Source organism: Trifolium pratense, linkage group LG6 (assembly GCF_020283565.1).
Source record: "Trifolium pratense cultivar HEN17-A07 linkage group LG6, ARS_RC_1.1, whole genome shotgun sequence".
Lineage (NCBI taxonomy): Eukaryota > Viridiplantae > Streptophyta > Magnoliopsida > Fabales > Fabaceae > Trifolium > Trifolium pratense.
In genome coordinates this window covers 36,904,447-36,929,580 of record NC_060064.1, presented here as the reverse complement: position 1 = coordinate 36,929,580, position 25,134 = coordinate 36,904,447, and the positions used below count along the sequence as shown (strand labels likewise).

General features: G+C 34.8%; 2 protein-coding genes and 1 pseudogene across 2 annotated transcripts; all 3 read left to right on the top strand.

Moving 5' to 3' along the window:
- Positions 1–5,040: 5,040 nt before the first annotated feature.
- LOC123889675 (26S proteasome regulatory subunit 4 homolog A-like) lies at positions 5,041–10,080 on the top strand. Its single transcript, XM_045939113.1, has 6 exons — positions 5,041–5,711; positions 6,973–7,218; positions 7,796–7,965; positions 8,139–8,355; positions 8,484–8,624; positions 9,842–10,080. Exons 1-6 carry the CDS (start codon positions 5,235–5,237, stop codon positions 9,923–9,925), a joined length of 1,335 nt encoding a protein of 444 aa, XP_045795069.1. The 5' UTR covers positions 5,041–5,234; the 3' UTR covers positions 9,926–10,080.
- Positions 10,081–13,096: 3,016 nt separating this feature from the next.
- Positions 13,097–13,727, top strand: LOC123888283 (histone H4). Its single transcript, XM_045937281.1, has one exon. The coding sequence runs from the start codon at positions 13,190–13,192 to the stop codon at positions 13,499–13,501; it is 312 nt and encodes a 103-aa protein (XP_045793237.1). The 5' UTR covers positions 13,097–13,189; the 3' UTR covers positions 13,502–13,727.
- On the top strand, positions 13,102–18,318 carry LOC123888284 (annotated as a pseudogene).
- The last annotated feature ends 6,816 nt before the right edge of the window (positions 18,319–25,134 follow it).

Genomic DNA, 25,134 nt, shown 5'->3' with positions numbered 1-25,134 from the left:
TTGTTTTATTTTGCTTTTTCTGACGTACCCAACTCGTAAGACTTACAGGTAACGCCAAGGCCTTTCAACCTTGTTTTATTTTCTTTTTCTGACGTACCCAACTCGTAAGACTTACAGGTAACGCCAAGGCCTTGCAACCTTGTTTAATTTTTCTTTTTCTGACGTACCCAACTCGTAAGACTTACAGGTAACGCCAAGGCCTTGCAACCTTGTTTAATTTTTCTTTTTCTGACGTACCCAACTCGTAAGACTTACAGGTAACGCCAAGGTCTTGCAACCTTGTTTAATTTTTCTTTTTCTGACGTACCCAACTCGTAAGACTTACAGGTAACGCCAAGGCCTTGCAACCTTGTTTAATTTTTCTTTTTCTGACGTACCCAACTCGTAAGACTTACAGGTAACGCCAAGGTCTTGCAACCTTGTTTAATTTTTCTTTTTCTGACGTACCCAACTCATAAGACTTACAGGTAACGCCAAGGTCTTGCAACCTTGTTTAATTTTTCTTTTTCTGACGTACCCAACTCGTAAGACTTACAGGTAACGCCAAGGCCTTGCAACCTTGTTTTAATTTTTCTTTTTCTGACGTACCCAACTCGTAAGACTTACAGGTAACGCCAAGGCCTTGCAACCTTGTTTAATTTTTCTTTTTCTGACGTACCCAACTCGTAAGACTTACAGGTAACGCCAAGGCCTTGCAACCTTGTTTAATTTTTCTTTTTCTGACGTACCCAACTCGTAAGACTTACAGGTAACGCCAAGGCCTTGCAACCTTGTTTTTGGTTCAGAGCTTTCATATGAGTTGATCTTTATTCCATCACTGGTTAGTCTTTATTGGTCTAGAGCCGGCTGGCTTCATTACGGTTCAGAGCCCGCAACTTAATCATGATTGCTGCAAATAAGCTTTGATACATTAAAGGTTCAACAATAATAATATATGAAACATAAAACAAACAAAAATGATACCGCCATGGGTGGTTTGTTGCGGCGCTCCTCGCCTAGTAAGAAAAAAAATTATGTTTTGGCGTGGTGAGACTGAGTTCCTTTGCGGTAGTCATTGCGGAATATGCTTCAACCTGAAATATTAGTTGGCGACTTCTATCTCGCCGAATGATATCCATGATCGGTTGGTTGTGTTTTATGATCTCCTATGTAGGTGTCCTTCCTGATTGTGTGTGTCAGGGACTTAATGAAAGCCATGTCGTTACACTTATGCATTGATCTTCTCATCTACAGCAGCTCTTTAGTAACAAGGACATCTTGTGCATAAAGGAAACGATAGATTAAACATAAACATGTGCATGAAGCAAGCAACAAGGATCTCCAAAATAATATGTAATAAGGATGTTACTTGTGGAGCAATATTACAAATTCGATAGATGCATAAATAGCAAGATCCGGCAAACGCCTAGACTAGGACTGCCACTAATACTATTTATCATGATGAGAACATTATTTGCAAGTAGAAACAAAGTAATACTTGCAAGAAAGTAACTTCCATCAATAAACAAGGACCAAGAGATATTGTTAGAATTTAACTACGTTCCACCGTCACCAAAAACATAGAATATGTGCTGACTTTACTTATAGCAGTAAAATATATTCTAAAGCCAAAATACACTACTTTCTCTTTACATTCTCAGAAACAAACGTTGTTCAAAGGTGACTGACTATCCTTGCCAAATTTTACCTTGCTATCTAATTCATTATCAACTTATCATCGATTTTATTAATTGTTTAATCATATGTTTGTAGTATAAATCTCATTTTCAAATAAATGAAAGCAAATAAAGGTGTTCTTGTGTGTGTTTACCAAATTATATATGAATGACTCAAAAGTGATTTTGACAGTGATAACAAACAAGGGCGACACTCTTAGTAATCAAACTTGAAAGATATAAGTACTGATTCTCTTCTCTTTTACTCGATGAAAATAAAACATGATTCATCAACTATAATTCAATCATGTTGAAACCGACAATATATACACATGTAGAAATAGCATGTTTGTTAAAATAGAACTAGTGAAAACTATATGATTAAATAGTAGGTTAAAAGAAAAGAACGTTAACACCTGATCGAGGCGAACAGAACGACCGACGGTGAGATGGCGATTCCTCCATAACCGACCGCAGCGATGACAATTTCTCCACAACTGACGTCGGAGGCGATTTCTTAACAAATATAACGGCGGCGATGGCGACTTCATTGTTTCCGCCTGGAGCTTGGCCAACAGCGACAGCAACGAAAACATATGAATAAAGCCTTCTCTCTCAGTGATGCACAACGTCGGTGCTGCATAGTTTTGGAACAAAACACGACCTGGACTGAGAGCAGAGTTGCCGTAAAGAAAACAGTGTGTTAGTGGCGGCGTGGCGGTTCTTGGATGGTGTGAGAACAGATGCATGGCGATGCAAAGACGAGGACGCGATGCGATTCTCTGTATACACGCTTCTTTCTTTATTGATGAGTGGAGCCAAACAAAATCCTCCGGATCAAAACTATAATAATAATAATAATAATAATAATAATAATAATAATAATAAGAACATAGAGATATATCCAAAAGAGATGTCAAGTTGTAACGTCTGCTTCTTTCTCATCTGCCCTTTCAGCCTTGATGACCGCAATCTGAGTTGTTTCCATGTTCTCCAGCCATGTGGAGATGTTTGATTTTTCGTCTAGTTGCTGTGATAGGCTGGGATCAAATGATTTTACCGCAGTCCCACGGTGGGCGCCAAAATGTTCTGGTAAAAAACATAGGGGGTTTGTATTATTCAAGATTGATAATGGATACAAGTATGATTAAAGGAAAAATATTTTCTCTTTACAAGATTGAAAGAATTGTGTCTTTACAAGAATGAAAGTATGGTGGTTTCTCAGAATGAGAGCCTCTGTAGAATCAGTAAAAAAAATCATCCCCTTCTTCTCTTGAAACAGACCCTATTTATAGGCAAAAAATCTCCCCTTGTTTCTTAAGTAACTGCCATGCTTGGAGAGGAAGTCATGGGTAGTGGGTGGTTTATTTTCCTTCTTCTCCAAGCTTCTTCCTTCTTCTCCAAGTTTCTTCCTTCTTCTCCAAGTCATGGTGGATCATGCTTATCATGTGTTTTTCATGGTTGTTTTCATGCTTCTCCTTTAGATGCTCCCATTGGGCTTTTTCGTATTGGGCCTTAACAAATCACACCCTGGTCCATGGCCCGGTACAGTGACCATGTTGTAAACCTCTATATAAGGCAATTGCCTAGTGCGAATAAACACAATTTACCCTTACACAAACTATAACAATGTAATAAGCATGAAAAATCATGAGATGACAGGGTCAAAGATCATACTCCTAAGTAGGCATCGCAATTAAACCCATAACCGCGGGTACCCACCCAAACCATATCCGCTTTGACGGGGAAAACCCGAGTTGACTGGGTTTGGGTTTGGGTTTGGGTTTTCCCCGATTTCAAAAGATGAGTTTGGGGCGGGTAATGGGTACATTGATACCCACCCCGAACCCGCCCCGCTTATACTAAACATTAGATTTCACCTCTTTTAAATTAGAAACGCTTAAACAATCTCTTAAATTACGTTCATATATTTATTTTTTTATTTTAATTTGAGTATTAAACAAACCATTTTCTCTATTTTTTTTTCTTTATTTAAAAAAATATTGTTGAGAGAAAATAATTTTGGACATTTAACTTTTTTTTTAATAAAAAATACTAAAATATAATCTAAATTCATGTAAAAAGAGGCGTAATGGGGATACCCGAAACCCGATGGGGATACCCGATCCCCGTTGGGTATGAGTTTGAGGTTATCATTTTTAATCCCGCTCGAATTTAGGATGAGTTTGAGGAAACCCGAACCTTATGGGTTTGGGTTTGGGGAGAGCAAAACTCGTCCCCGCCCCGCCCCATTACCATGCCTACTCCTAAGAGAAAAAGCCAGTATAGAAATGTTTGGTATATTTTAAACGTTACATTTTGATTTTTGAAAGGCACTGAATTGGAGATACATTTCAAAGTTCAGAACATATCTTTTTGATCGTAATATAGAGAGTGATTTCAAAATTTTAGGACAAGGACTTGTGAACTTTGTAATTTAATGAAGGAAGTTTAAATCTCATTCAATAAATAGTAAAATAGTTATTACTAGTATTACCATTATTAATAATATTTTTTCATTCTCTATTTCTTAAAAAAAATTAAATACAAAGACAAATTTTCTATGAAAGAAAAAAATTGAAGGATACCAGCATAACCGACCCTAATTCTTTCTAAGTTTTCTTCATCTCATTTCATCAAAAAAGGGGGTGATTTTGGGTCTTTTTCAACCCAAAATCACCCCTTTGCATATTTTTTTATTTGCTTTAATCTAAATAAGTGGTCTCCACATATATTAAAATTTTCTTTTTGTGTTTTTTTGTGATTTCGTCATCCCGTCTTTTTGCGGTGTTTACTTTCCCGTCTTGTTGCGGTGTTTGTTTGATTGAATTGGCGGATCAACCTTGGTCAACTACTGATTCACAAGGTGATTAAGTTCGTCAACGTTGCAGATCCGGAGGCATAGGTATTCTGGTTACTTTGATTTTATCACATTATTTGTATGCATGAGTATGCCGTTTTATGCTATTAACTTGGGTGTTGTGAGTTTGTTCGTATATTCATCCTTTTCGTTTTTAGCGGTATTGAATTTGTACTTGAATCTGATGTACTCCCTCCGTCCCAAATTATAAGAGAAAATTGGTCAAAGAAAGTTGATGTATTTGGTTAAGAATTTGGACTAAATACATCAATTTTTGTTGACCAATTTTCTCATATATTTTGGGACGGAGGGAGTACCCAATTTGAATGAATGAATATCTTTTATTTTAGTAAAAAAAATAAAATTGAAGGGTTTAATTTAATGTGCCTCATGTAATAATTTCTTAGTCTGACTTCCATTTATCACAACAAGCAATAAACAAAGGGTGTGAATAGCAATATCAGTCGATAGGCCCAATTATAAAAAGTAGCTTAAATAAAAAACATATCTTTTTAGTACCCAACCAAAAAAAAAAAAACATATCTTTCGTCGATATTTTTAATTTAATTTAACTTGTTCATAAAGCCAAGTAGAAACCACATTATAAATTCATCTTTCTCACTCACTCTTCAACACACTTCAACAAACACTCGCTTTTTTTTTTTGATAATCAACAAACACTCGCTTTGATTTTCAGAAAGAAAAGAGAGAAAAAAACCATGGGTCAAGGAACACCAGGCGGTTTGAACCGGCAACCGGGCGATCGGAAACCAGACGGAAGCGACAAAAAAGACAAGAAGTTCGAACCAGCCGCACCACCAGCACGCGTAGGTCGTAAACAGCGAAAACAAAAAGGTTCAGAGGCGGCGTCCCGGTTACCGACGGTAACTCCGTTATCGAAGTGTAAACTGAGGCTATTGAAACTTGAACGAATCAAAGATTATTTGTTGATGGAAGAAGAGTTTGTAGCGAATCAGGAACGGCTTAAACCTCAGGAAGAGAAAGCTGAAGAGGATAGATCTAAGGTTGATGATCTTAGAGGTTCTCCTATGAGTGTTGGAAATCTTGAAGAGATGATTGATGAGAATCATGCTATTGTTTCGAGTTCTGTTGGTCCTGAATATTATGTTGGGATTTCTTCTTTTGTTGATAAGGATCAGTTGGAACCTGGATGCGCTATTTTGATGCATAATAAGGTATGGTTTTGATTATTATGATAATTATATGATTCTTAGGGTTTTATTTGAATATATTGTTGAAGCTTGTGATTAATTTTAGGTTTAGGGTTTAGGAGATAGTACTATAAATTGAATTTTTTTTATACCCTAGGTCAAGTGAGAAAACATATAGTTGGAACTTTGATTAGGAAACCTTTAGGATACAAGAATTGTCTGTATGTATGTTTGGTTTTGGTTGTTTTTTAGGGGAAAACAGTTTTTTTTCCTTCTGAATAGTCCCTCCGCGCACAATTGCGCAGACTAATCCCTTGAGGTAACTGAGATCTATTTAAAGGGTTGACCTCTCCCAACAAATGTTTTTCCATAGGCACCGGCCGGGTATTGTGAACCCAAAGACCAAATGTTTAAGGGCTCAAGTATCTAGTATCTACTACTTGTGGCACACTATATTGGTGTTTTTTGAATAAAATTTTGATTGTAAGTTATTTTGAACATAACATAATTGTGTTAGTCAACTCGAGAGTCATGACGTACACTAGTTTTCAATTTTAACTCTATTGTATTATGAAAATATAACACATTTAACTATTTTTTGTTATGCCAACAACATTGTATAAAATTGTTAATGAGTACACTATTCTCTTTGTGAGGGGTTATAGGGATTTTAAAAATGTGTGTGCTTTTTTCTGATGATAGTTCAGACTTTTTAGACATGTCTCTTGTTCATGGTTAATGGTTAATATAATCAATATCTTTTTTTTTTTGGTACATATAATCAATATCTTAAGTGAGATAAAGATAAGCTAGTTCTGGATTGATAGCTTGGAGAAATGAATTTCTGGATGTTATGTGGTATATCATCATAGTTAATATAATCAATATCTGCATGATTGATGTACTATCTCATTTAGGATTTTCAATAGCATTTAAGGAGAAATTTTAGATGTTTCTCATTATCAATGGCTGTACATCTCTTAATTGTCATGATACTACCCCGTCACGGTTGAAATATTTTCTCAGCAGGGTGAAGGTTATTAGTTAAATACAAATACCAATATGAAAGTTTATATAAATCAATCTTTAAATGATACTTTTGTTTGGTATTAAAAGGCTCTAAATTATACACATTTCATTGGGTTTTAAATGTTTTGAACAATGCAATGTTAATTGTTTGAGTTGAGACTAGGTTAGTCAAAATTGTGATTTGAGATCACATGTTTTTATTATGGTGTCATGCAAGAAGGAATAATTATGTTTATAATGCATGGCTCTTTACCAGGTTCTTTCTGTTGTTGGGCTTCTTCAAGATGATGTTGATCCAATGGTCTCTGTCATGAAGGTCGAGAAGGCTCCTTTAGAATCATATGCTGACATTGGTGGTTTAGATGCCCAAATACAGGAAATCAAAGAAGCAGTCGAGCTTCCCTTGACACATCCTGAACTGTACGAAGATATTGGTATCAAGCCTCCAAAGGGAGTCATTTTATATGGAGAACCTGGAACCGGGAAGACATTGCTTGCAAAGGTGTGTATTTTTGTGTTTTTATCACAGGGCTGTTTGAATAGAATTTTAATCTTTAACAATTCATTTTTCTGTTTAAACGAATGACTTGGAGTGTGAAATTCTTTTTTCATGTGTGTCTTTGTATCAAGTTTACCTAGTTTTAAATTCTTTAATATTGGTTTTGATGCTGGCAAAGTTAATTGTGGCTAATGTTATATTGTTGTTGGAGATGCATGTTACAAAGTGGTTTTTGTCCTCTTTTTGGCGGATCCCGCATGTTTTGGCAGTGCTTATTTCGCATATGTATTCTCATTAAACTGTTTATTAATACCATTTAATTAACTCTAAACCAAGTTAAAACATTCTGCATTTTGAAATAGCATGTGACCAAATAGGGGGTTAGTTTTTGCCTGTTATATGATTGTTGTATAGTGCATGATCTTTCCCAGAAGTTTGCTTTGACATATGTGCAGTGATGGTATGCATTAATTGACCCATGTCTAATTGTAACATCTAGTTATCAGTATTGTATTTTATTTCATATATTATACTCTGCACTATCGGTTTGGTCTAAATACAAAGCTTTATTTGCTGTCAGGCCGTGGCCAACTCAACATCAGCAACATTCTTACGTGTTGTCGGTAGTGAATTGATACAAAAATACTTGGGAGATGGTCCAAAACTTGTGAGAGAACTTTTCCGAGTTGCCGATGATCTTTCTCCTTCTATTGTCTTCATTGATGAAATTGATGCTGTTGGAACAAAAAGGTATGTTTACTTTGGGTATCAACTATCAACTTTAGGAGTCACTGGGCTGTAAGAATTTACCCTTTATTGAATGTGGTATTTTTACTTTGGGCAGAGGGGGTGTGGGATTAGTAGAGGAATGGTTCATTTAGGTCATGTCTTATATTATACTTTTCGTGTACACCATCATGCAGGTATGATGCTCACTCAGGTGGAGAGCGTGAAATTCAAAGGACAATGTTGGAGTTGCTAAACCAGTTAGATGGTTTTGATTCTAGAGGAGATGTAAAAGTTATTCTCGCAACCAACAAAATTGAAAGCCTCGATCCAGCTTTGCTGCGACCTGGTCGAATAGACAGGAAGATTGAATTTCCTCTCCCTGATATCAAAACAAGGAGACGTATTTTCCAGGTAGGCATGCCTACTGTGTGAAAAAAACACACTGGTTTCTGCTTTAATTGATACTAGTATTACGATATTTTATATACAAATTCTGCTTATTTTGTATGATTAACAGCTCTCGTTCTTTTGAAATTTAGATACACACATCAAGGATGACATTAGCTGATGATGTCAATTTAGAAGAATTTGTTATGACTAAGGATGAGTTCTCTGGAGCTGATATAAAAGCAATATGTACCGAAGCTGGCTTACTTGCTTTACGAGAACGCCGAATGAAGGTTAGAAGTTACTTCTATATCTTTTGTACTATTTTTGCCAAAACACTGATTCTCTGGAAATATTTGTTGTTATTTGGAGTTATCAAGTTAGTAGTACTGATATGTGAGGAGCTCATTTTATGGCCCAAATTCATATATTAAGCTAAAATAATGAAATATAGCACAGATTGGTTTATCTTAAGTGTATAATAATAATAATACCAAACCCTTCAACCTACAAGCCGGTTTTGTAGGGCTGAGTTAGGTCCAACCCAAAAAATTTAAGAGTTATTAATAGCTCTGCTGTTGTAGTGTCCCAACCTGCGGCCGTCACATAAAAGTTATAACTTCCATTACAGGATGTTACAGATGTTGCACCTACGATTGCACAGAAAATCACAGCCAAACTGTGAACTAGGGCTGAAAGCCCATGCCACGCCGCTTTTTCCTGGGTTGTGCAGTTTGTTTTGGGTTATTTCAAGATTCCTCCCTTTTTTCATCAGAATAGAATAAGTACTTCAAAAACCCTTGTACTGTTTGTATGCTTCATGTGAAGCCCCATTTTCCTTTTTTGTTTCGATGCAACCCCCTTAAGGTACAACCCACTGCTTGCTGGCATAGTTCTGCCCAAGCTTGGTATCTGTTTGCCTTTCAACCCATTTTTTTCGTGCTTACAGACTGTGTTTCAGATGTTCTCATTTTAGTTTTCATGCAAGTACTGCAAATACTTCTCATAAATGTCTTTCCTATGATCTGTTACCCACTCTTTTGTTTGGTTTTATTTTGTGTGGTGTTTTCTGACATTGTTATTGGTCATTAATAAAATCTTTGATTATTAATGACCTGGGGGTTCTGACATTTATATCCTTCGCTTTGCATTACTTGAGCGGCAAAGGATCCTCTCAAAAAAAATCTTTCAAGTCTTCAATCTCAACCCTTAAAGTAACTTTTCTCCATTTATTTTAAATCACAAAATTCTCTCCTTTTATATTTTAAGGGTCTAGATCTAACACATTATTTTCTCAAGTTTTCTTCCACTTGCGAGTATGATAATCCTTACTCGAGTATATGATTTTGACCTAATTGACATTGTATTCTATTTTGAAGTATTCCTAATTTACAGGTCGAGGTCTTGTGTTAGTTTATTGGCAATTTTTCTATTACTTTGTAACTTGTTGATTATTATATTTGAATGAAATTTTGACTCCTTACTGGCAATTGTTTGTCTCTTTTTTCAGGTGACACATCCTGACTTTAAGAAAGCAAAAGATAAAGTTATGTTTAAGAAGAAAGAAGGGGTGCCAGAAGGATTGTATATGTGAAATATTGTCCCATTTACCCTTGCCCCCTTTATTTTGTCATGGTCTTTTTCTTGTCTTCATAGATGTACTCTTCAGCATTGTGAATTATGGTCTGTTATAGACCTGAATTATAGTTTACTTTGATTCATAAAAGAAAAAAAGGAATATTTCCACAATCCTTACCCGTCTTTCATTTATATTGATAGTACACATTCCTTATGTTCCTGTTATTGTTCTTATGTTTTTGCTGAAGTATGCTTCTCTATGTACAAAGTGCTCACTGCAGTTGGGTTGTCTACACAGGATAGCTCCTGATAAGATCGGGTTCAGTCCTATGGAGATATTTAGTAGGTTTAGATAATTGGGAATAAAATAGTTATTGAAAATTTTCAATCAGAATTAGTTAAAGGGTATATTAAAAATAATATTATTAAATATGACAAGATGGTTTTTTTAAGATAGAAAATGACAACTTAGTGAATTTTTCTTTTATTTTAGATTGCAAGACACAACTTGTGTTATTGCTTAGAATTTAATTGATATGCACCGACGGTGTAAAATAATTTTACACTGTCAACCAATACCAACCATGTTTTCCGCCACATCACCCCTTCCACCCCACTTTCTTGATATGACATAGCAAAATAATGGTTGTTTATTGGATGATTGTGCAAAACTATTTTACACCGTCGGTGCATATCAATTAAACTCTATTGCTTATATCTGAGAAAAATACTTATATGATCATAATCTTAACACAATTTTTAGTCACACATACATCAAAAAAAATAATCTCTTTCTCTTTCTATATTTTTTTCTCTTTCTAAACATAGTGCCTAAATGGTTGTGATCACACGAGTTTTTTTTTTAAGTTTGAAGGCCATTATATCTGATGAATTATGTATGTACATTATTTGTTGAAAATAATGCTTAAGATACTTAAGTTTGAAATGCTTAAGATACTTGTATGCAACAAGGACATTTACCAAGTATGAGAGTTCTATCTTAACCTCGCCGTTTAATGAAGTTGTGTGTTTTAGTTCTCGTCGGTCCCTTCGCTTGAACTTCCAACTTGTCACGCGTTTTGGTTTCGGCACCATGCGTTCTGCAATGCCAGGAGACGTTTCAAAACATAATTATAGAAAATAATAATCTGCCTCCCGCCTAATGGCGGGCAAACACAGTTTCAGGTTGACGAATTTCGAATTTCTTCTACTTTAGGCACGTAAAACTTCTTTATAAAACACACGGTTTGTCTAAAATCATTGTGACGATTTATGACTTATCTAGTTCATTGTGAGTTGTTCCTTACTTCATTATAGCGGATATAATTCATGCGCTTCATATGGTGAACATAACTTAATTCTTGCTAGGATGTATTTTGTTTTAATATATAAAGGATATAACTTAATTTATGCAAATAAATAGAATTTTATATTACTTTATAAGTTTTCACCGACAAAACTTGTATTTTATAGACTACCTTGAAAAGCTTTATAATAATATATAAAAACTTATTTATTTACATAAATTATTTCGCATAAACTCAAAAATAAACCAATCCAAACGGGCTCTTATTGTTTTAATAGTTCAGATCTATTTAAACATTCTTAAATAATTTATAATTTATGCAATTGTTGTGGAATTGCTCTAAATAATTCACGTAATACAAATTACTAATTCATGTAATACAAACTAGTTAAACATGTTTATTTTTAATTAATTTCACACTAGTATTTTTTTTTGAAACAACACTAGTATTTTTTTGGTACAACTTAAATAGTCTTTTTTTGGTACAGAATTTCACAATAGTAGTTTGTCCACGTATTACTTGTTTTTGAATTGAGAAATAATTCTTTTTTGTTACATGAATTTTTTTTTATAAGCAAAAATTTATTATAAGAGAATATAAGAAGTACTCAAACTCTTACAACAAAGAGCACTAAACTAAGTGTTTAGAATAAAAGACATTGGATTTAAACACCAAAAAGGTAAATGAGTACAAGCCCTACGTCCATACCGACTAATGAACCACAACAAAAAATGAAGTTTGATTGTCTTCAATAATGATGAAGCATCCGGCATATTGCCCTTAAAGATTACTTTATTGCGAAGATTTCAAATATTACAAGTGGTTGTCAACCATACTAAGTACCGGACACGACCTTTGTCTTTCACTTTGAACAAACCACCAAATAAAATGAAATGATCTCTACATTCGACTCCGGTTTGTAAAGATGTCCCTAACCAAGATAAAACTTTGTTCCATACTCCCTCACAAAAAGGACATGAAAAGAAAAGATATTTTTCGTCTTCAGCTTGTTGAAAACAAAAGATGCAAGATAATTCGTGATGATTAGTCAAATTACCTCAGCGATGAAGAGCTGCTCTTGTTGGTAATCTGCTTAATAATAACCTCCAATCGAAAACATTTACTTTCGAAGAACATCCAACTTCCATAGGCGCTAAATGACCTCGAGCACCTGAGCATCTTGAAGCTCGACCTGCCGCAGGTCTAATAAATTCGTGTAACATGATTTAACTGTGAACAATCCATTCGAATTCGGAATCCAGCGCCACTGATCGTGTTTATTGTTGTGAAGAAAAAAACCATGGAACAGACCTTGTAATTCAATAAGCTGCTGGGTTTCGTTCACACTCAACGATTTAGATCAATTTCACCTCCATAACGGCACTAAACCAGTTCCTCACAGACATTGAGAAACCTTAACATTCTTGATCGCTTCTTTAGCATGCAAATCAAAAAAATGATGACAAAAACCTAGTTTCCGTACAATTTAAATTGCCAAAACCCAATGTTACATGAACTTATTTCATTCATAGTATGAAAGTAAAATAAAAGAGAAAATTTGTACCAAAAATAAAATAGAAATTGAATACAAATTATATTGTAACAAAAAAAATACAAATTATATTATGACACCACGTTCCCTTTCAAGTCATTCAGCGATAAGTTTTATAAACACTGCCACGTTATCGATCCGCAACAAAGAAGCTAATCGAGCATAATAGCATCAAAACCGTCCATCGCATAACACCAACGGTTGCTCACAAACCAAACGGAAAGATGCGGATCGATATCTTCATCCGTCGATTAAATTCTAATCAACGGCCAAAACCGCTCTTCCCACTCGAAATAATCTTCAACTCTCATATATAAGCCAATCTGAGGAAAGGAATTTTCATTCATTCCAAAACCAATCTTCTTCTAATCTTCAAAGTTCATAATTATAAGAAAAATCCATTTTCTTCACTGCAATAAAAATGTCAGGTCGCGGAAAAGGAGGTAAGGGATTGGGAAAGGGAGGTGCAAAGAGACACAGGAAGGTTCTTCGTGATAACATCCAGGGCATAACAAAACCTGCAATTCGTCGTTTAGCCAGAAGAGGTGGTGTCAAGAGAATCAGTGGTTTGATCTATGAAGAAACTCGTGGTGTTCTCAAGATCTTTCTCGAGAACGTGATTCGTGATGCTGTTACCTACACTGAGCACGCTAGGAGGAAAACCGTTACTGCCATGGATGTCGTTTATGCTTTAAAGAGGCAGGGAAGGACTCTTTACGGTTTCGGTGGTTGATTTTAGGGTTCAATTTAGGGTTTCTGATTGAACTAGCTTGATTTAGTTGTAGATGTTGTTTAATTTCGGTGTATTTCTATTGTGTTCTTGTTTGGATTCTTTTGAATCATTGATTAGATTAGTCTTTAGATCTGATTGAATTGAAATGAATCGATTAGTTCTGTGTTTCTAGTATTTGGAATTGGATCTTATTGATGAATGAATATTGAATACTCTTTTGCTGCAATTACATCTGAAACGCGCGTTTTTGTTTTTAATTTATAGTTTTCTGTCAAGTTATAACATGATTAAGATTTTCAACTTAAATTTAGTTTTAATTATCTAATGAAAAACGATAAAGGAAGAAGAATCTCTTTTGAAAAAGATAGGAAATTCCTTTTAGAACAAGTTTAGAATAGTTTTACTTTTATTTTATGATTGCATCTCAGCAAAACAATTTGGGGATAAAGAAACCCGGTTTGGATTTTACTTCAACAAATCTAAATAACAAATACTCAATTGAAGAATTATGCAATAGTATGAATGTATGAAAGTTATTAGTACTGTCCTCAAGAAAAACTATAGGAAATTCAATATCATCTAAATTTGCATTGTTGTAATGAAAATTTTGTTCAGTGAAACTCAACCCTTTATTATTTTCACCACTTACAATATTAATTATTAAAAAATTGAATTATTGATTTGATGAGCACACTTGAGGGTATCCGGTGAAAAGTACACCGGAGAGTGGAGAGTGGAGAGTGGAGACAACCCTCTTCCGTTGTAATGACATTCTCACAAGAATGAATATCAGATAATCAGAAGAATAGTAGTTTAGGACATGGTTGCCAACTTGCCAATATCAACATCATTATCAGCAATAGCCAATAGTATCATACACTCTTAAGTTAATCATTGACTTAGATTTATGTCTAATACTATCAGCCAATTGGTAGAAGGAAGCAATTTTTCTATCCCAAATTAAACACAATTAACTTTGGTTTTTGAATACACATTGCGCCGTCTTGGAGATGAAGTGATTAAAATGGCGCAAAGAGACAGGAAAGCCGGGAAAACATGAACTCCAATGCTCTTACTACGAAATACAGAGAAGGAAATGGAAGCTGTTATTGGGACAAATTTCAAACAAAAAGCAAATAAGACACTCTTAAAAGGAATTCCCTTATTTTAAATGATAGATGCCTAAGTAGGAGTAAGACTTAGTTCAGAAATTCCAGAAAGTTTCATCATAAGGAAGTTCTTTTTGCAATTCACAGTATGATGAATAGCCATTAAGAGTTAATGATACCATTGCTGATAATGATTATGAATTACTCCTCAGTATCCATAGAATAGCCATTAAAAGAGTGATTTGATGATTCAAAACATCAATGCTAGTTTAGCTTTAATCCTTCTAGTATGAATATTACTAAACGCATTAATTTTCAAAAGAAACTTAAGAAATTTAAGCTTTCAAGAAAGAACTAACAGAGGACATACCACAAGAGTTTTCAAAACCTCAACTGCTACTCTTTTGCAGTTTTCATTTTGAGAATTTTGAAAGAAGGAGGATGTCTAATTGTACCATTTTTTGTCAAACTAACTAATAAATGATTATGGTCAGATTAAGGTCTAGTGAGAGTGCAATAAGAAAATGAATTCCAACAAGAGGAATCTATCTACCTATCCAATCTCATTTGGATAAGGAATCTGCCAAGGTTCTGTTTCTAGCTGTAGAGTGCCTGCCAAGGTAATTGGATTTGGGTGTATTGATGGTGTTGTTCTATGGTTTACTTACTACTAGTTACTACCATTATTTTGTGTATTTTCTTTGTAGGCTTGTGTTGTGTATGTTTCTATATATTTTGGTTCTAACTTCTAACCCTTGCTTTGAAATTGTTGGGTGTATTATTTAGGCCATAAGGTGTTGCTAATTGTCCGTGGGGCACTAATCTCACGTAAAAGACTTTGTATGGCATTGTGAGTCCAACTTTCTCTGCAACCCTTTATACAAACTTAATAAAGTATTGTCATTGTATGAAGAAAACACATAATCTTGATGTGCAGAAGCTATATTTTGTAACTTCAAATTGGTATATGCTGACTTGGAGGTGATGATGAATTATGTCCCATTGGTTGGGGTCTCATTTAATTTAACTCTAAAATATTAGTGTTACTAGTTAGGAATCGGTGCACGGGCGAGGACGATTGTATTATCTGATTAAATACAACACTTAGACAATTGGTTGTTAATATAATACAACCATATAAAAAAGACATAATAATATAATTATTGTTATAGTTAAAACCTAAATCAACAAACAAACAATAACTTAAGAGTATCATCCAGAAAATAGTTTGATAAATGTGAATTAACATAATACAACTATATTATAAGCAAAATATAATACAAAATTCGTCCTAACATTATTTATAATTTACTTTAATAAAATAGTTAGATAAATGTCAATTAACATAATACAACTATATTATGAGCAAAATATAATACAAAATTTGTCCTAACATTATAAACATAAGATATATGCTTAAACATAACACTTTCGGGACGCCTTCCCTTTAGGTGGCCCTAATTCATTTACCTTATCAATAAGTGAGTTATGATATTGAAGAGAGGGAAAATTTGAAATTGATTCCAACCTAATTGAGGTTTTTGGAGAGAGGGAAAATTTGAAATTTGAAATTGATTCCAACCTAATTGATGTTTTTGGATTCTAGCCTGTAAAATCTGCAATACGTGAAAGGTACAGCTCAAGGAAGATTCTTGCTTCTCTATTTTTTTGTTTGGCGTGAAGCTTTTCTTCTTTCAAGGACTGGGCTTTGCTAGGCTGGATTGTGTTGGACTCAATGTATTTGGCCTAAAATCACAGAACAGAAGAGGAGGGAAAAACGATTCAAAACATTGGCCATAAGAAGTAAACTTTTTATCATTTTGTCCAGCAATGATTTGATGAGGGAGGTTGTGAGATTGACACCTGGCAAAAATTACCTAGAGCTGTGTTGAATTTGTATAGTTAGAATGATATGTGATTTTTATAAGAAACGATTCACTTTTTAGATTTGTTGAATAACTTATATATTTAGTTTATAATATAGATTAGATACATAAAATATTTAATGAACTTAAAAGATGAGTTATTTTGTATAAAAAGGACCGAAGGGAGTATTTGATTGGAGCATAATGCTATTTATTTTTCGGTGTTCAATTCTTCGGAGATGATAAACTGCATTAACAATTTTATGAAATTTATTTTTCTAGAATCTTCAATTACTTTATCAGAGCACACTCTTAGAATTTTGAGTGTTTGAATAATGTAAATTTTTTAGGTAACATACTTTTAAAGGGACAATTCAATTTCTTCAATGTAAATTCTATTGTTCGAGGTAACATAATTTTAAAGGGACAATTCAATTTCTTCAATGTAAATTCTATTGTTTGAATGTGTCGATATTTTACATGGAAACTTGCGTTCAAACTCAGTTCACCGTATTCCCGTGCAACACAACAAATGGATGGTCCCCCCTATACATTTAATAATTTTCGGAAGGGAAAAAAAAGTACCCCATCTTGGTGAACCACTACTTGTGATCGGGATGAGGTAGATGCCTCCTCCCCCCGTGTATGTGTTTATTTGAGTATGTGTTGATCACTAGACCAATAACATAATATAAACAAAAGGAAAATGCTATCAAGTATCCCCGAGACACTTTTTAAGCACCTTAAATAATAAGTTTTGGTGAGTTTTTTATGGAAATATGTGAAGTCAACGTATTGAGAATTGAAATATTTTACTTTTTGAATAAATGATTTTCTTAAATGGAATGCTAAAGAGTATCGGGACACTCGTTATCAAGACCCTAAATAAAAAAAAATTGGATAATTTTTGAAATAATTAATGAATTTGATGAAGTATAGTATTTTGCAAGACTATTTAGGTAATTTAGGTAATCTTTTCTTTCCTATAAAAAAAATGAAAAAGAAAAAGAATAATACTTAGTGCAACGAAAATTTCATCCCCGTGGATTAACTAGCACTGCTCATAAAGAAAAAACGAAACAAATGAATCCCAAACGAGACGACACGGATCGTGATTGTCATCCGTCGATTAAATTATAATCAACGGTTAAAGTTACTCCTCCCACTGGCAAACTTCTTCAAAACTTCCTATATAAACCCGACCCGGGAATTACAATTCATCATATTCGCAAATCAATCTTCTTCAAAATTTCATAATCACATTTCATAATTATAAGAAAAATCCATTTTCTTCACTGCAACAAAAATGTCTGGTCGTGGAAAGGGAGGTAAGGGTTTGGGAAAGGGAGGGGCAAAGAGACACAGGAAGTTCTTCGTGATAACATCCAAGGCATAACTAAGCCTGCAATTCGTCGTTTAGCTAGAAGAGGTGGTGTCAAGAGAATCAGTGGTCTCATCTATGAAGAAACTCGTGGTGTTCTCAAGATCTTTCTCGAGAACGTGATTCGTGATGCTGTTACCTACACTGAGCACGCTAGGAGGAAAACCGTTACCGCTATGGATGTTGTTTATGCTTTGAAGAGGCAGGGAAGGACTCTTTACGGTTTCGGTGGTTGATTTTAGGGTTCAATTTAGGGTTTCTGATTGACCTAGCTTGATTTAGTTGTAAATGTTTGTTGATTTTGTTGTATTTCTATTATGCTCTTGATTCGATTCTTTTGAATCTTTGATCAGATTAGTCTTTAGATCTGATTGAATTGAAATGAATCGATTAGTTCTGTGTTACTAGTATTTGGAATTGGATCTTATTGATGAATGAATATTGAATACTCTTTTGCTGCAATTACATCTGAAACGCGCGTTTTTGTTTTTAATTTATATTTTTTGTGAAGTTATAACATGATTAAGATCTTCAACTGAAATTCATTTTAATTATGTTAATAAACTAAAATACCATGGCATTGGCGTGGACTTGTTTTCGGTTAATGCTCTGTAGAGAAATCTCTATTGAAAAACGATAAAGGAAGAAGAATCTCTTTTGAAAAAGATAGTAAATTCCTTTCTGAACAAGTTTAGAATAGTTTTATTTTAATTTTGTTTGCATCTAAGCAGAACAATATGCGATAAAGAGACCCGGTTTGGATTTACTTCAACGATTCTGAATAACCAATATTCATTGAAGAATTATGCAGTATGAATGTTTGTAAGTTTGAATTGTTGTAATGAACAGCAGAAGAATAGTAGTATATACACTCTTGAGGCCTAGTTCTTCTACAAGCTTCACATTGTTCTCTGACTTAGCCTTCACGTACGGTGCAATTTTATTTATTTATTTTTTTTGCGTCACATTTTATTTGCATAGTTAATCTTCTCAACATTTTTTTCGTTAAAAGAATTGCACCCTTCAAATTAAAATTACTTTTTATTAATAATTAAATTTTAAGACTGATAATGAATTAGGGTCTGTTTGGTTCGGGGGTTTTGGAGGGGAGGGGAGGAGAGGTGAGGGAATATTTTATATTTTATGTGTTTGGTTCAATTTTTTGGAGGGGAGGGGAGGGAAGAGGAGGGGAGCAAAATACCTCATAGACTCATTTTTTGCATTCCCCCAAATTGGGGGGATTTGGAGGGGAGGGGAGGTAAAATATGTTACTTAAATTTTTATTACATTTACAAAATTATCCTCGATCTTATTTTATAATTCCAAAATCAGCCTTATTTATTTCTCTATATCATATACTCCTATTTAGTGTATTGTTATGATACAGTGCAACTTCATTCTTTTTGCTATTAACGTAACTAGTATTCTTCCTTTCATGCAAATTTTTTTTATCAATACCTGCAAAATTTTTTACGTATACGTACAGTAGTACTTGTTACGAGATATACTAGTAATTATTAGAATGGTTGAGTTGCAATTCTTTTGCCTCTTTTTGTGATGATATGTTTATGTTTTTTCTTGTTTGTTTTTGTTTTATATTTTTTCTATTTCTTTGAATTATAAATTATAAATATATATATAAAAATTATTAGAGTTTAATTTTATAAATAAATATTTTATTAAGTTAGATGAATCATCAAAATAAAAAATTGTTATCAACTGATAATTTGATTTGCAGAGGTTTCATGCAATTGAGTTTTCGTATTTAATTATTTTTGAAGTGAATAACTTTAAAATTATAAGATTATTTATAAAGTGAATAATTTTAAAACTATAAGACTTTTGTAAAATAATAAGGATAAAAAAGTAATTTAGTTTTAAAATCCCTCCCCTCCCCTTTTGAACCAAACATACATGCAATTAAAATCCCTCCCCTCCCCTCGAGGCAATTTTTCTATCCCAAAATAAATCCAATTAACTTTGGTTTTTGAATACACATTGCGCCCTCTTGAAGATGAAGTGATTAAAAGGCTAGCAAAGCTAGCAAAGAGGCAGGAAAGCCGGGAAAGCATGAACTCCGATGCCCTTACTACGAAATACAAAGAAGGAAAATGAAGCTGTTATTGGGACAATTTTCAAACCAAATGCAAATAAGACACTCTTAAAAGGAATCCCCTTATTTTAAATGATTGATGCCTAAGTAGGAGTAAGACTTGGTTCAGAAATTCCAGAAAGTTTCCTCCGAAGAAAGGTCTTTTTGCAATTCACGGTATGATGAATAGCCATCAAGAGTTAATGATACTATTGCTGATAATCTCAATCACAGTATCCATATAATAGCCATTAAGAGTGATTTGACGATACAAAACATCAATGCTACCACAAGAATGTTCAAAACCTCAACTGCTACTCTTTCACAGTTTTCATTTTGAGAATTTTGAGAGAAGAAGGATGTCTAATTGTAGCATTAGTCAAATTACCTAATAAATGATTATGGTCAGAATAAGCTCTAGAGAGAGTGCGGTAAGAAAATGAACTCCAGCAAGAGCAATCTACCTATCTGTTTACACTGATTTTTGGTAAACAACCGCTAGTTTAAATTAATTACTTGAGAGATCAACTAGTAAATCTCGGGACAATTGTTCATGCGTTTTGTTAAAGGAAATTTGGAAGTTTATCTTTAAAGGCATCCTTATTTTATAAAAGAACATGTTCAATTTCTGAAACATATGTTAAATGTAATTAAAGCACGTTCACTCGAACGAGGGAACTAATAAAAAGCAGAATTTGTAAATGCTTTAAGAAAATAAAGACTTATGAAAAGTAAATTTGCATTTAGAATGTAAAAGTTACAAAGAAAATGTAAAGGTTCACCGATTCATACATCTTTCTCGAGTAACTCGTTTCTCGCCTTAACATGGATACTTTGAGTGTTTGAGATTTTGTGTAAATGAATTGTGACCCTTACTTCGACTATACATACTTCTATTTATAGAAAACTAAGTAACGTCTACTTTAACGTTAAACTCCTAAACTTTAGCCACGCGTCCTTTTGCATTTGAAATGAACCAAGGCCTTTAAACCGTTGTAACCGTCGAAGTCGAATCACACTTAAATGATAAAGAATGCTCTAAGTCCACAATTCCTGGCTACTTCGATTTATTGACTTCTATCGAAAGGTTTCTTCAGTTTCGAGCCATGAAGCTTTTCCATTAGAACTCTCTTGTTCTTGAAGACATTAAAAACTAAGGCTACTTAAAGCCATTTCAACAGGTTTTTATAGCAATAAATATCTTTGGAACTGAAGATTATAACATATTTTACCTTGAGCTAAAATATGGGATAACAAATTGCCCCCAAAAATGCCTATTTCGATTTGAATGACTCGAATGAAATAAGAGATTGGCATTTTTCAAAGTACCTCTATTCCCAAACGCCATCCCTTTTATTTCGATTTGATGATGTCATGGCATTTAAGAAAATAACCGTTTCACTTCTTACAAAACTGTCACGTTCTGCGTCCTTTTGAGTAGTGGGACACGCGTCAGCCTGAGAAGTGGAATCGGAACAAACAAAAAGCGCTTTTTCAGCACTTATCCCTTTTTTTTTTTTTAATTAAATTTTGTCTTAATCCAAGATCGCCTATAAATAGAGCTCTGTCACTTCAGTTGAAACTTTTCCAACTTCTTCCAAAGCTTCTCACGTTCCAGAAATTTCTCAAAATCTTTCTCCAAATCTTGAAACACCAAAGATCCAAAACAAATCTGAACTCACCGGATCTTTGATTACCTTCTTCAGTTCGTATCTTTCAAGATCTCTGATCTATATCATTTCATCCGTTTTCTCAAGAATTTTCATGGCGTCTTCATCCAACAAGTTTCAAGTTCCTTTCGCTGGAAAATGGAGTGACTTCTCCATTGCTGACGATGGAACGAAGTACGTTCCGGAACCCAAAGGTAGCAAAGAACATCGAGAAATCTGGGAAGGTCAGGTAATGATTCCCTTTGCTATTGATAAAAATGTTTATGCTTTTGGTGGTCCGATTCCAGATGATATGAACTTGACTAGGGAAGTAGATGAGATATTTCCATGTCTCGAAACTTGTGAACCCAGAATCTTTGACAGCAAACCCTATAACTTTGAATATATGCTGACAAATTATAAACCCTTTCGATCCCATCCTTATTACGGAAATAACCTTTACCTTACTTGGCTTGATCGAATAGAACAATCCTTTGGCAAATTCTGGAAAGATTATGGAATCTTCGAGTTAATACAATTTTCTAGGATAGGGCCCAAATATCAACCTGAAATGCTCATTGCTGCGATGCATTTCTTTGAAAAATCTACCAACACTTTTCACTTCAAAAGTGGTATGATAACACCCACCCTGTTCGATGTGTCAGCTATCACAGGGTTAAGACCCACTGGCAAAACTTACAGCCCTGATGATGTTAGTGATAACATCACTTTAAACTATAAAGAAAACGCCTTCTCTGCCTATATTCTTAAACATTCAGGACCCGAGAATGAAGAAGTCTCAGATGAGGAACATGTGGCCTTTCTTACTCTATGGCTATCCCATTATGTATTCTGCTCTCGATCTCTCCAGATTGCTAGGAAATTTATACCCATGGCTGTGCAAATACATGAAGGATGCCATTTTGCCTTAGGACGCCTTCTGCTGGCAACCCTGTATGAGTCGATTGGGGAAGTTTGTGATAACCTAAAAGGTTTAGTTCCTGCCAAATCGAAATCGAAGAAAGCCGCCACAGATGGATGTTTTCAAGCTGCTGGGCCAATGTGGCTATTACAATTGTGGTTAAATGCCACCTTTGAAAAGGAACTTGGTTTGTTCATTCCCACTGAACATCATGCTTCGATAGCTAAAAGGAACGTCGAAGGCACCCGCTTGATAAGGCTTCAACCTAATCCCCTCGAACAAAACTCTCAACAGCTTTTCATGAAGTACATGAAAATTTTCTTAGCCATCGATCAATTCAAGCCTGAACACGCTCCATTTGTAAAGAGAACCATTGGTCCCTCCTGGTTCGTCAAAGAGATACCAGTGTTGAATCCTAATGCTGAGGAGGAAATAAATGAAACCTGGACAGCATACTTAGATCCTACCATCCTGTCAATTCGAATTGGTACTCTATCCTCTGAATATGCATTAATTGGGTATCAACCGAATTTGGTCTCTAGACAGTTTGGCTTTTCGCAGCTTCGCCCAAAGAGCATGTATATAAGAAAGAAGAACATCGTGCTTGGGACTACTGTGACTTCCACTTTGTATGAAAGGTACATGAAGATTAGTCGTGATAACGTTTATGGCTTCGAGCCATTTGACTTCAACCTTTCTTACTATTGTACACAAGAGTTTGCCAACTGGTGGAGGCGATATTTCGACAGCAAACACCTAGGAGATGCAGTGCTTATCTCGAGGTTGGAGAGTGGGTTTACTCGACCTCAGATAAAGAGAATCGAACAGCAAGTCAAGACTACAGGTAACTTGTCTTTATATATGCACTTTCTTTTACCAAATATTCTCATATTGTTTCGATTTAACCTTTTGCTTGTGTTTCCTAGTTACCAAGAAACAAGCTGCAAAAACTGTTAAGACAGTTAAAGAACAAATAACACCAAAGGCAGTTGAAACAACTGGAGAACCTTCTAAGGTACTTACTTAATCGAAACTTGTTTTCCTTTGAAAATTCTAAGCTAAATCTTTATTTTTCTAACCCACTTCTTCTAGGCACGTAAAAGACCAACCAACGTCCCTTCCACTGAGACTGGCCCATCAAAGAAGCCAAAACCTAACATGATAGTCGTCAGTGACGAAGAAGAGGTATAAGTTTTTCTAACTTATTTTCAAAGTTCCTTCAAATCCATTAATTCAAATGTTTCTTATCTCGACCTCTATTTGCAGGAAGAAGAAGAAGAACAAAGTTTCCAGAGAAAGAGGAGCCAGCCTCCTGTGATTATTGAAACAAATATCCCAGAAACTACTTCTGATGATCTTTCTACTGAAGAGAAGGAAAAGAAGATGAAAGAAAAGAAAGAAAAGAAGGAAAGGAAAGCAAAGAGGAAAGAGGAAAAGAAGAAAGAAGGAAAGAAGAGTTCAGAGGATCGAACCCGGGATAAAAAACATAAAAAGTCAAAGTCCTCAAGTGATCCCTCTGCGACCAACCTTAAAACTCCTTCGATCTCGAGTGAACAACAAGAGCCTACCCCTGAAGCTGAAGTTCAAGAAGATGTTGCTATGCCTGATGCTACACTCAGTGAATCGGACAACATGCCCCGGCCAGACATCAATCCAGAGGTACTTGAATTACTTGCATTTTCTCATTTATCATAAATAAAGTCATATTCCCTCATATTCGATTCTGCTATGTAGGACATTATGTCGGACAGGTCTAGTGGTGATACCTTTAAAGATAGTGAGACCACTATTTCTGAAAAAACCATACCAGAGCCTATTCAAGACCAACCAGAGCATATTCAAGACCAACCAGAGCATCCTAAATCTGCAGAAACTGATAACAAGACCTCCCCTTTCAAAGAATGGAACGAAAATCCAACAGTCGAGGTCAATGCTGATGAAACTTCCTCAGAGGAAGAGGATTTTGATTCTGAAGCCATAAAGGAAGCAGAGGCTGGTGGATCAGAATTGCTACCGGAAACCTCGACATCGAAACTGTCAGCCAGTCTAGGGCTCGCTGAAGAAGAATTCATTTCCTTGCAAATTCATGATCCTGAAGCTGCTCTAAAACTTCTGATTTCTAAAACAACTACTGATCCCGTAAGTTCGAGTGGACCCAGTAATTCAACTGCTTCAGACTCAGAAATCAATTCTTCTGTTCGACAAGACTCTCTGATTTCAAAGCTATATACGGATTTCATCAATGGAGACATTTTGGCATCAGTTGAGGAACACCCTGCTAATGCTTTCAAGCATAAGTCCTTTTTGAACAAGTTGCATAATCCTCAAACTGATCTCGAAACCTTGGGAAAAGTTATCCAGCTCGAATCAATCTTGGACCAGTTTGCTACTACAGTGCAAAACCTGAAACGCAACTCTCAGAAACTTGTTGGTCAGCAAGCTGCTTATGATGCATTATTTGAGAAGGCCATGGCTGCTCAATCGAAAGTTGACCAAATGAAAGCACAAGTTCAGCAACCAGGCCTTGGGATTCAAGAATGTACCAACAATATTTCCAAGTGGGAGGCAGAAATAGATTCTCTTCGAGCTGAGATTGCTGATCGAGAGAAAAAGAT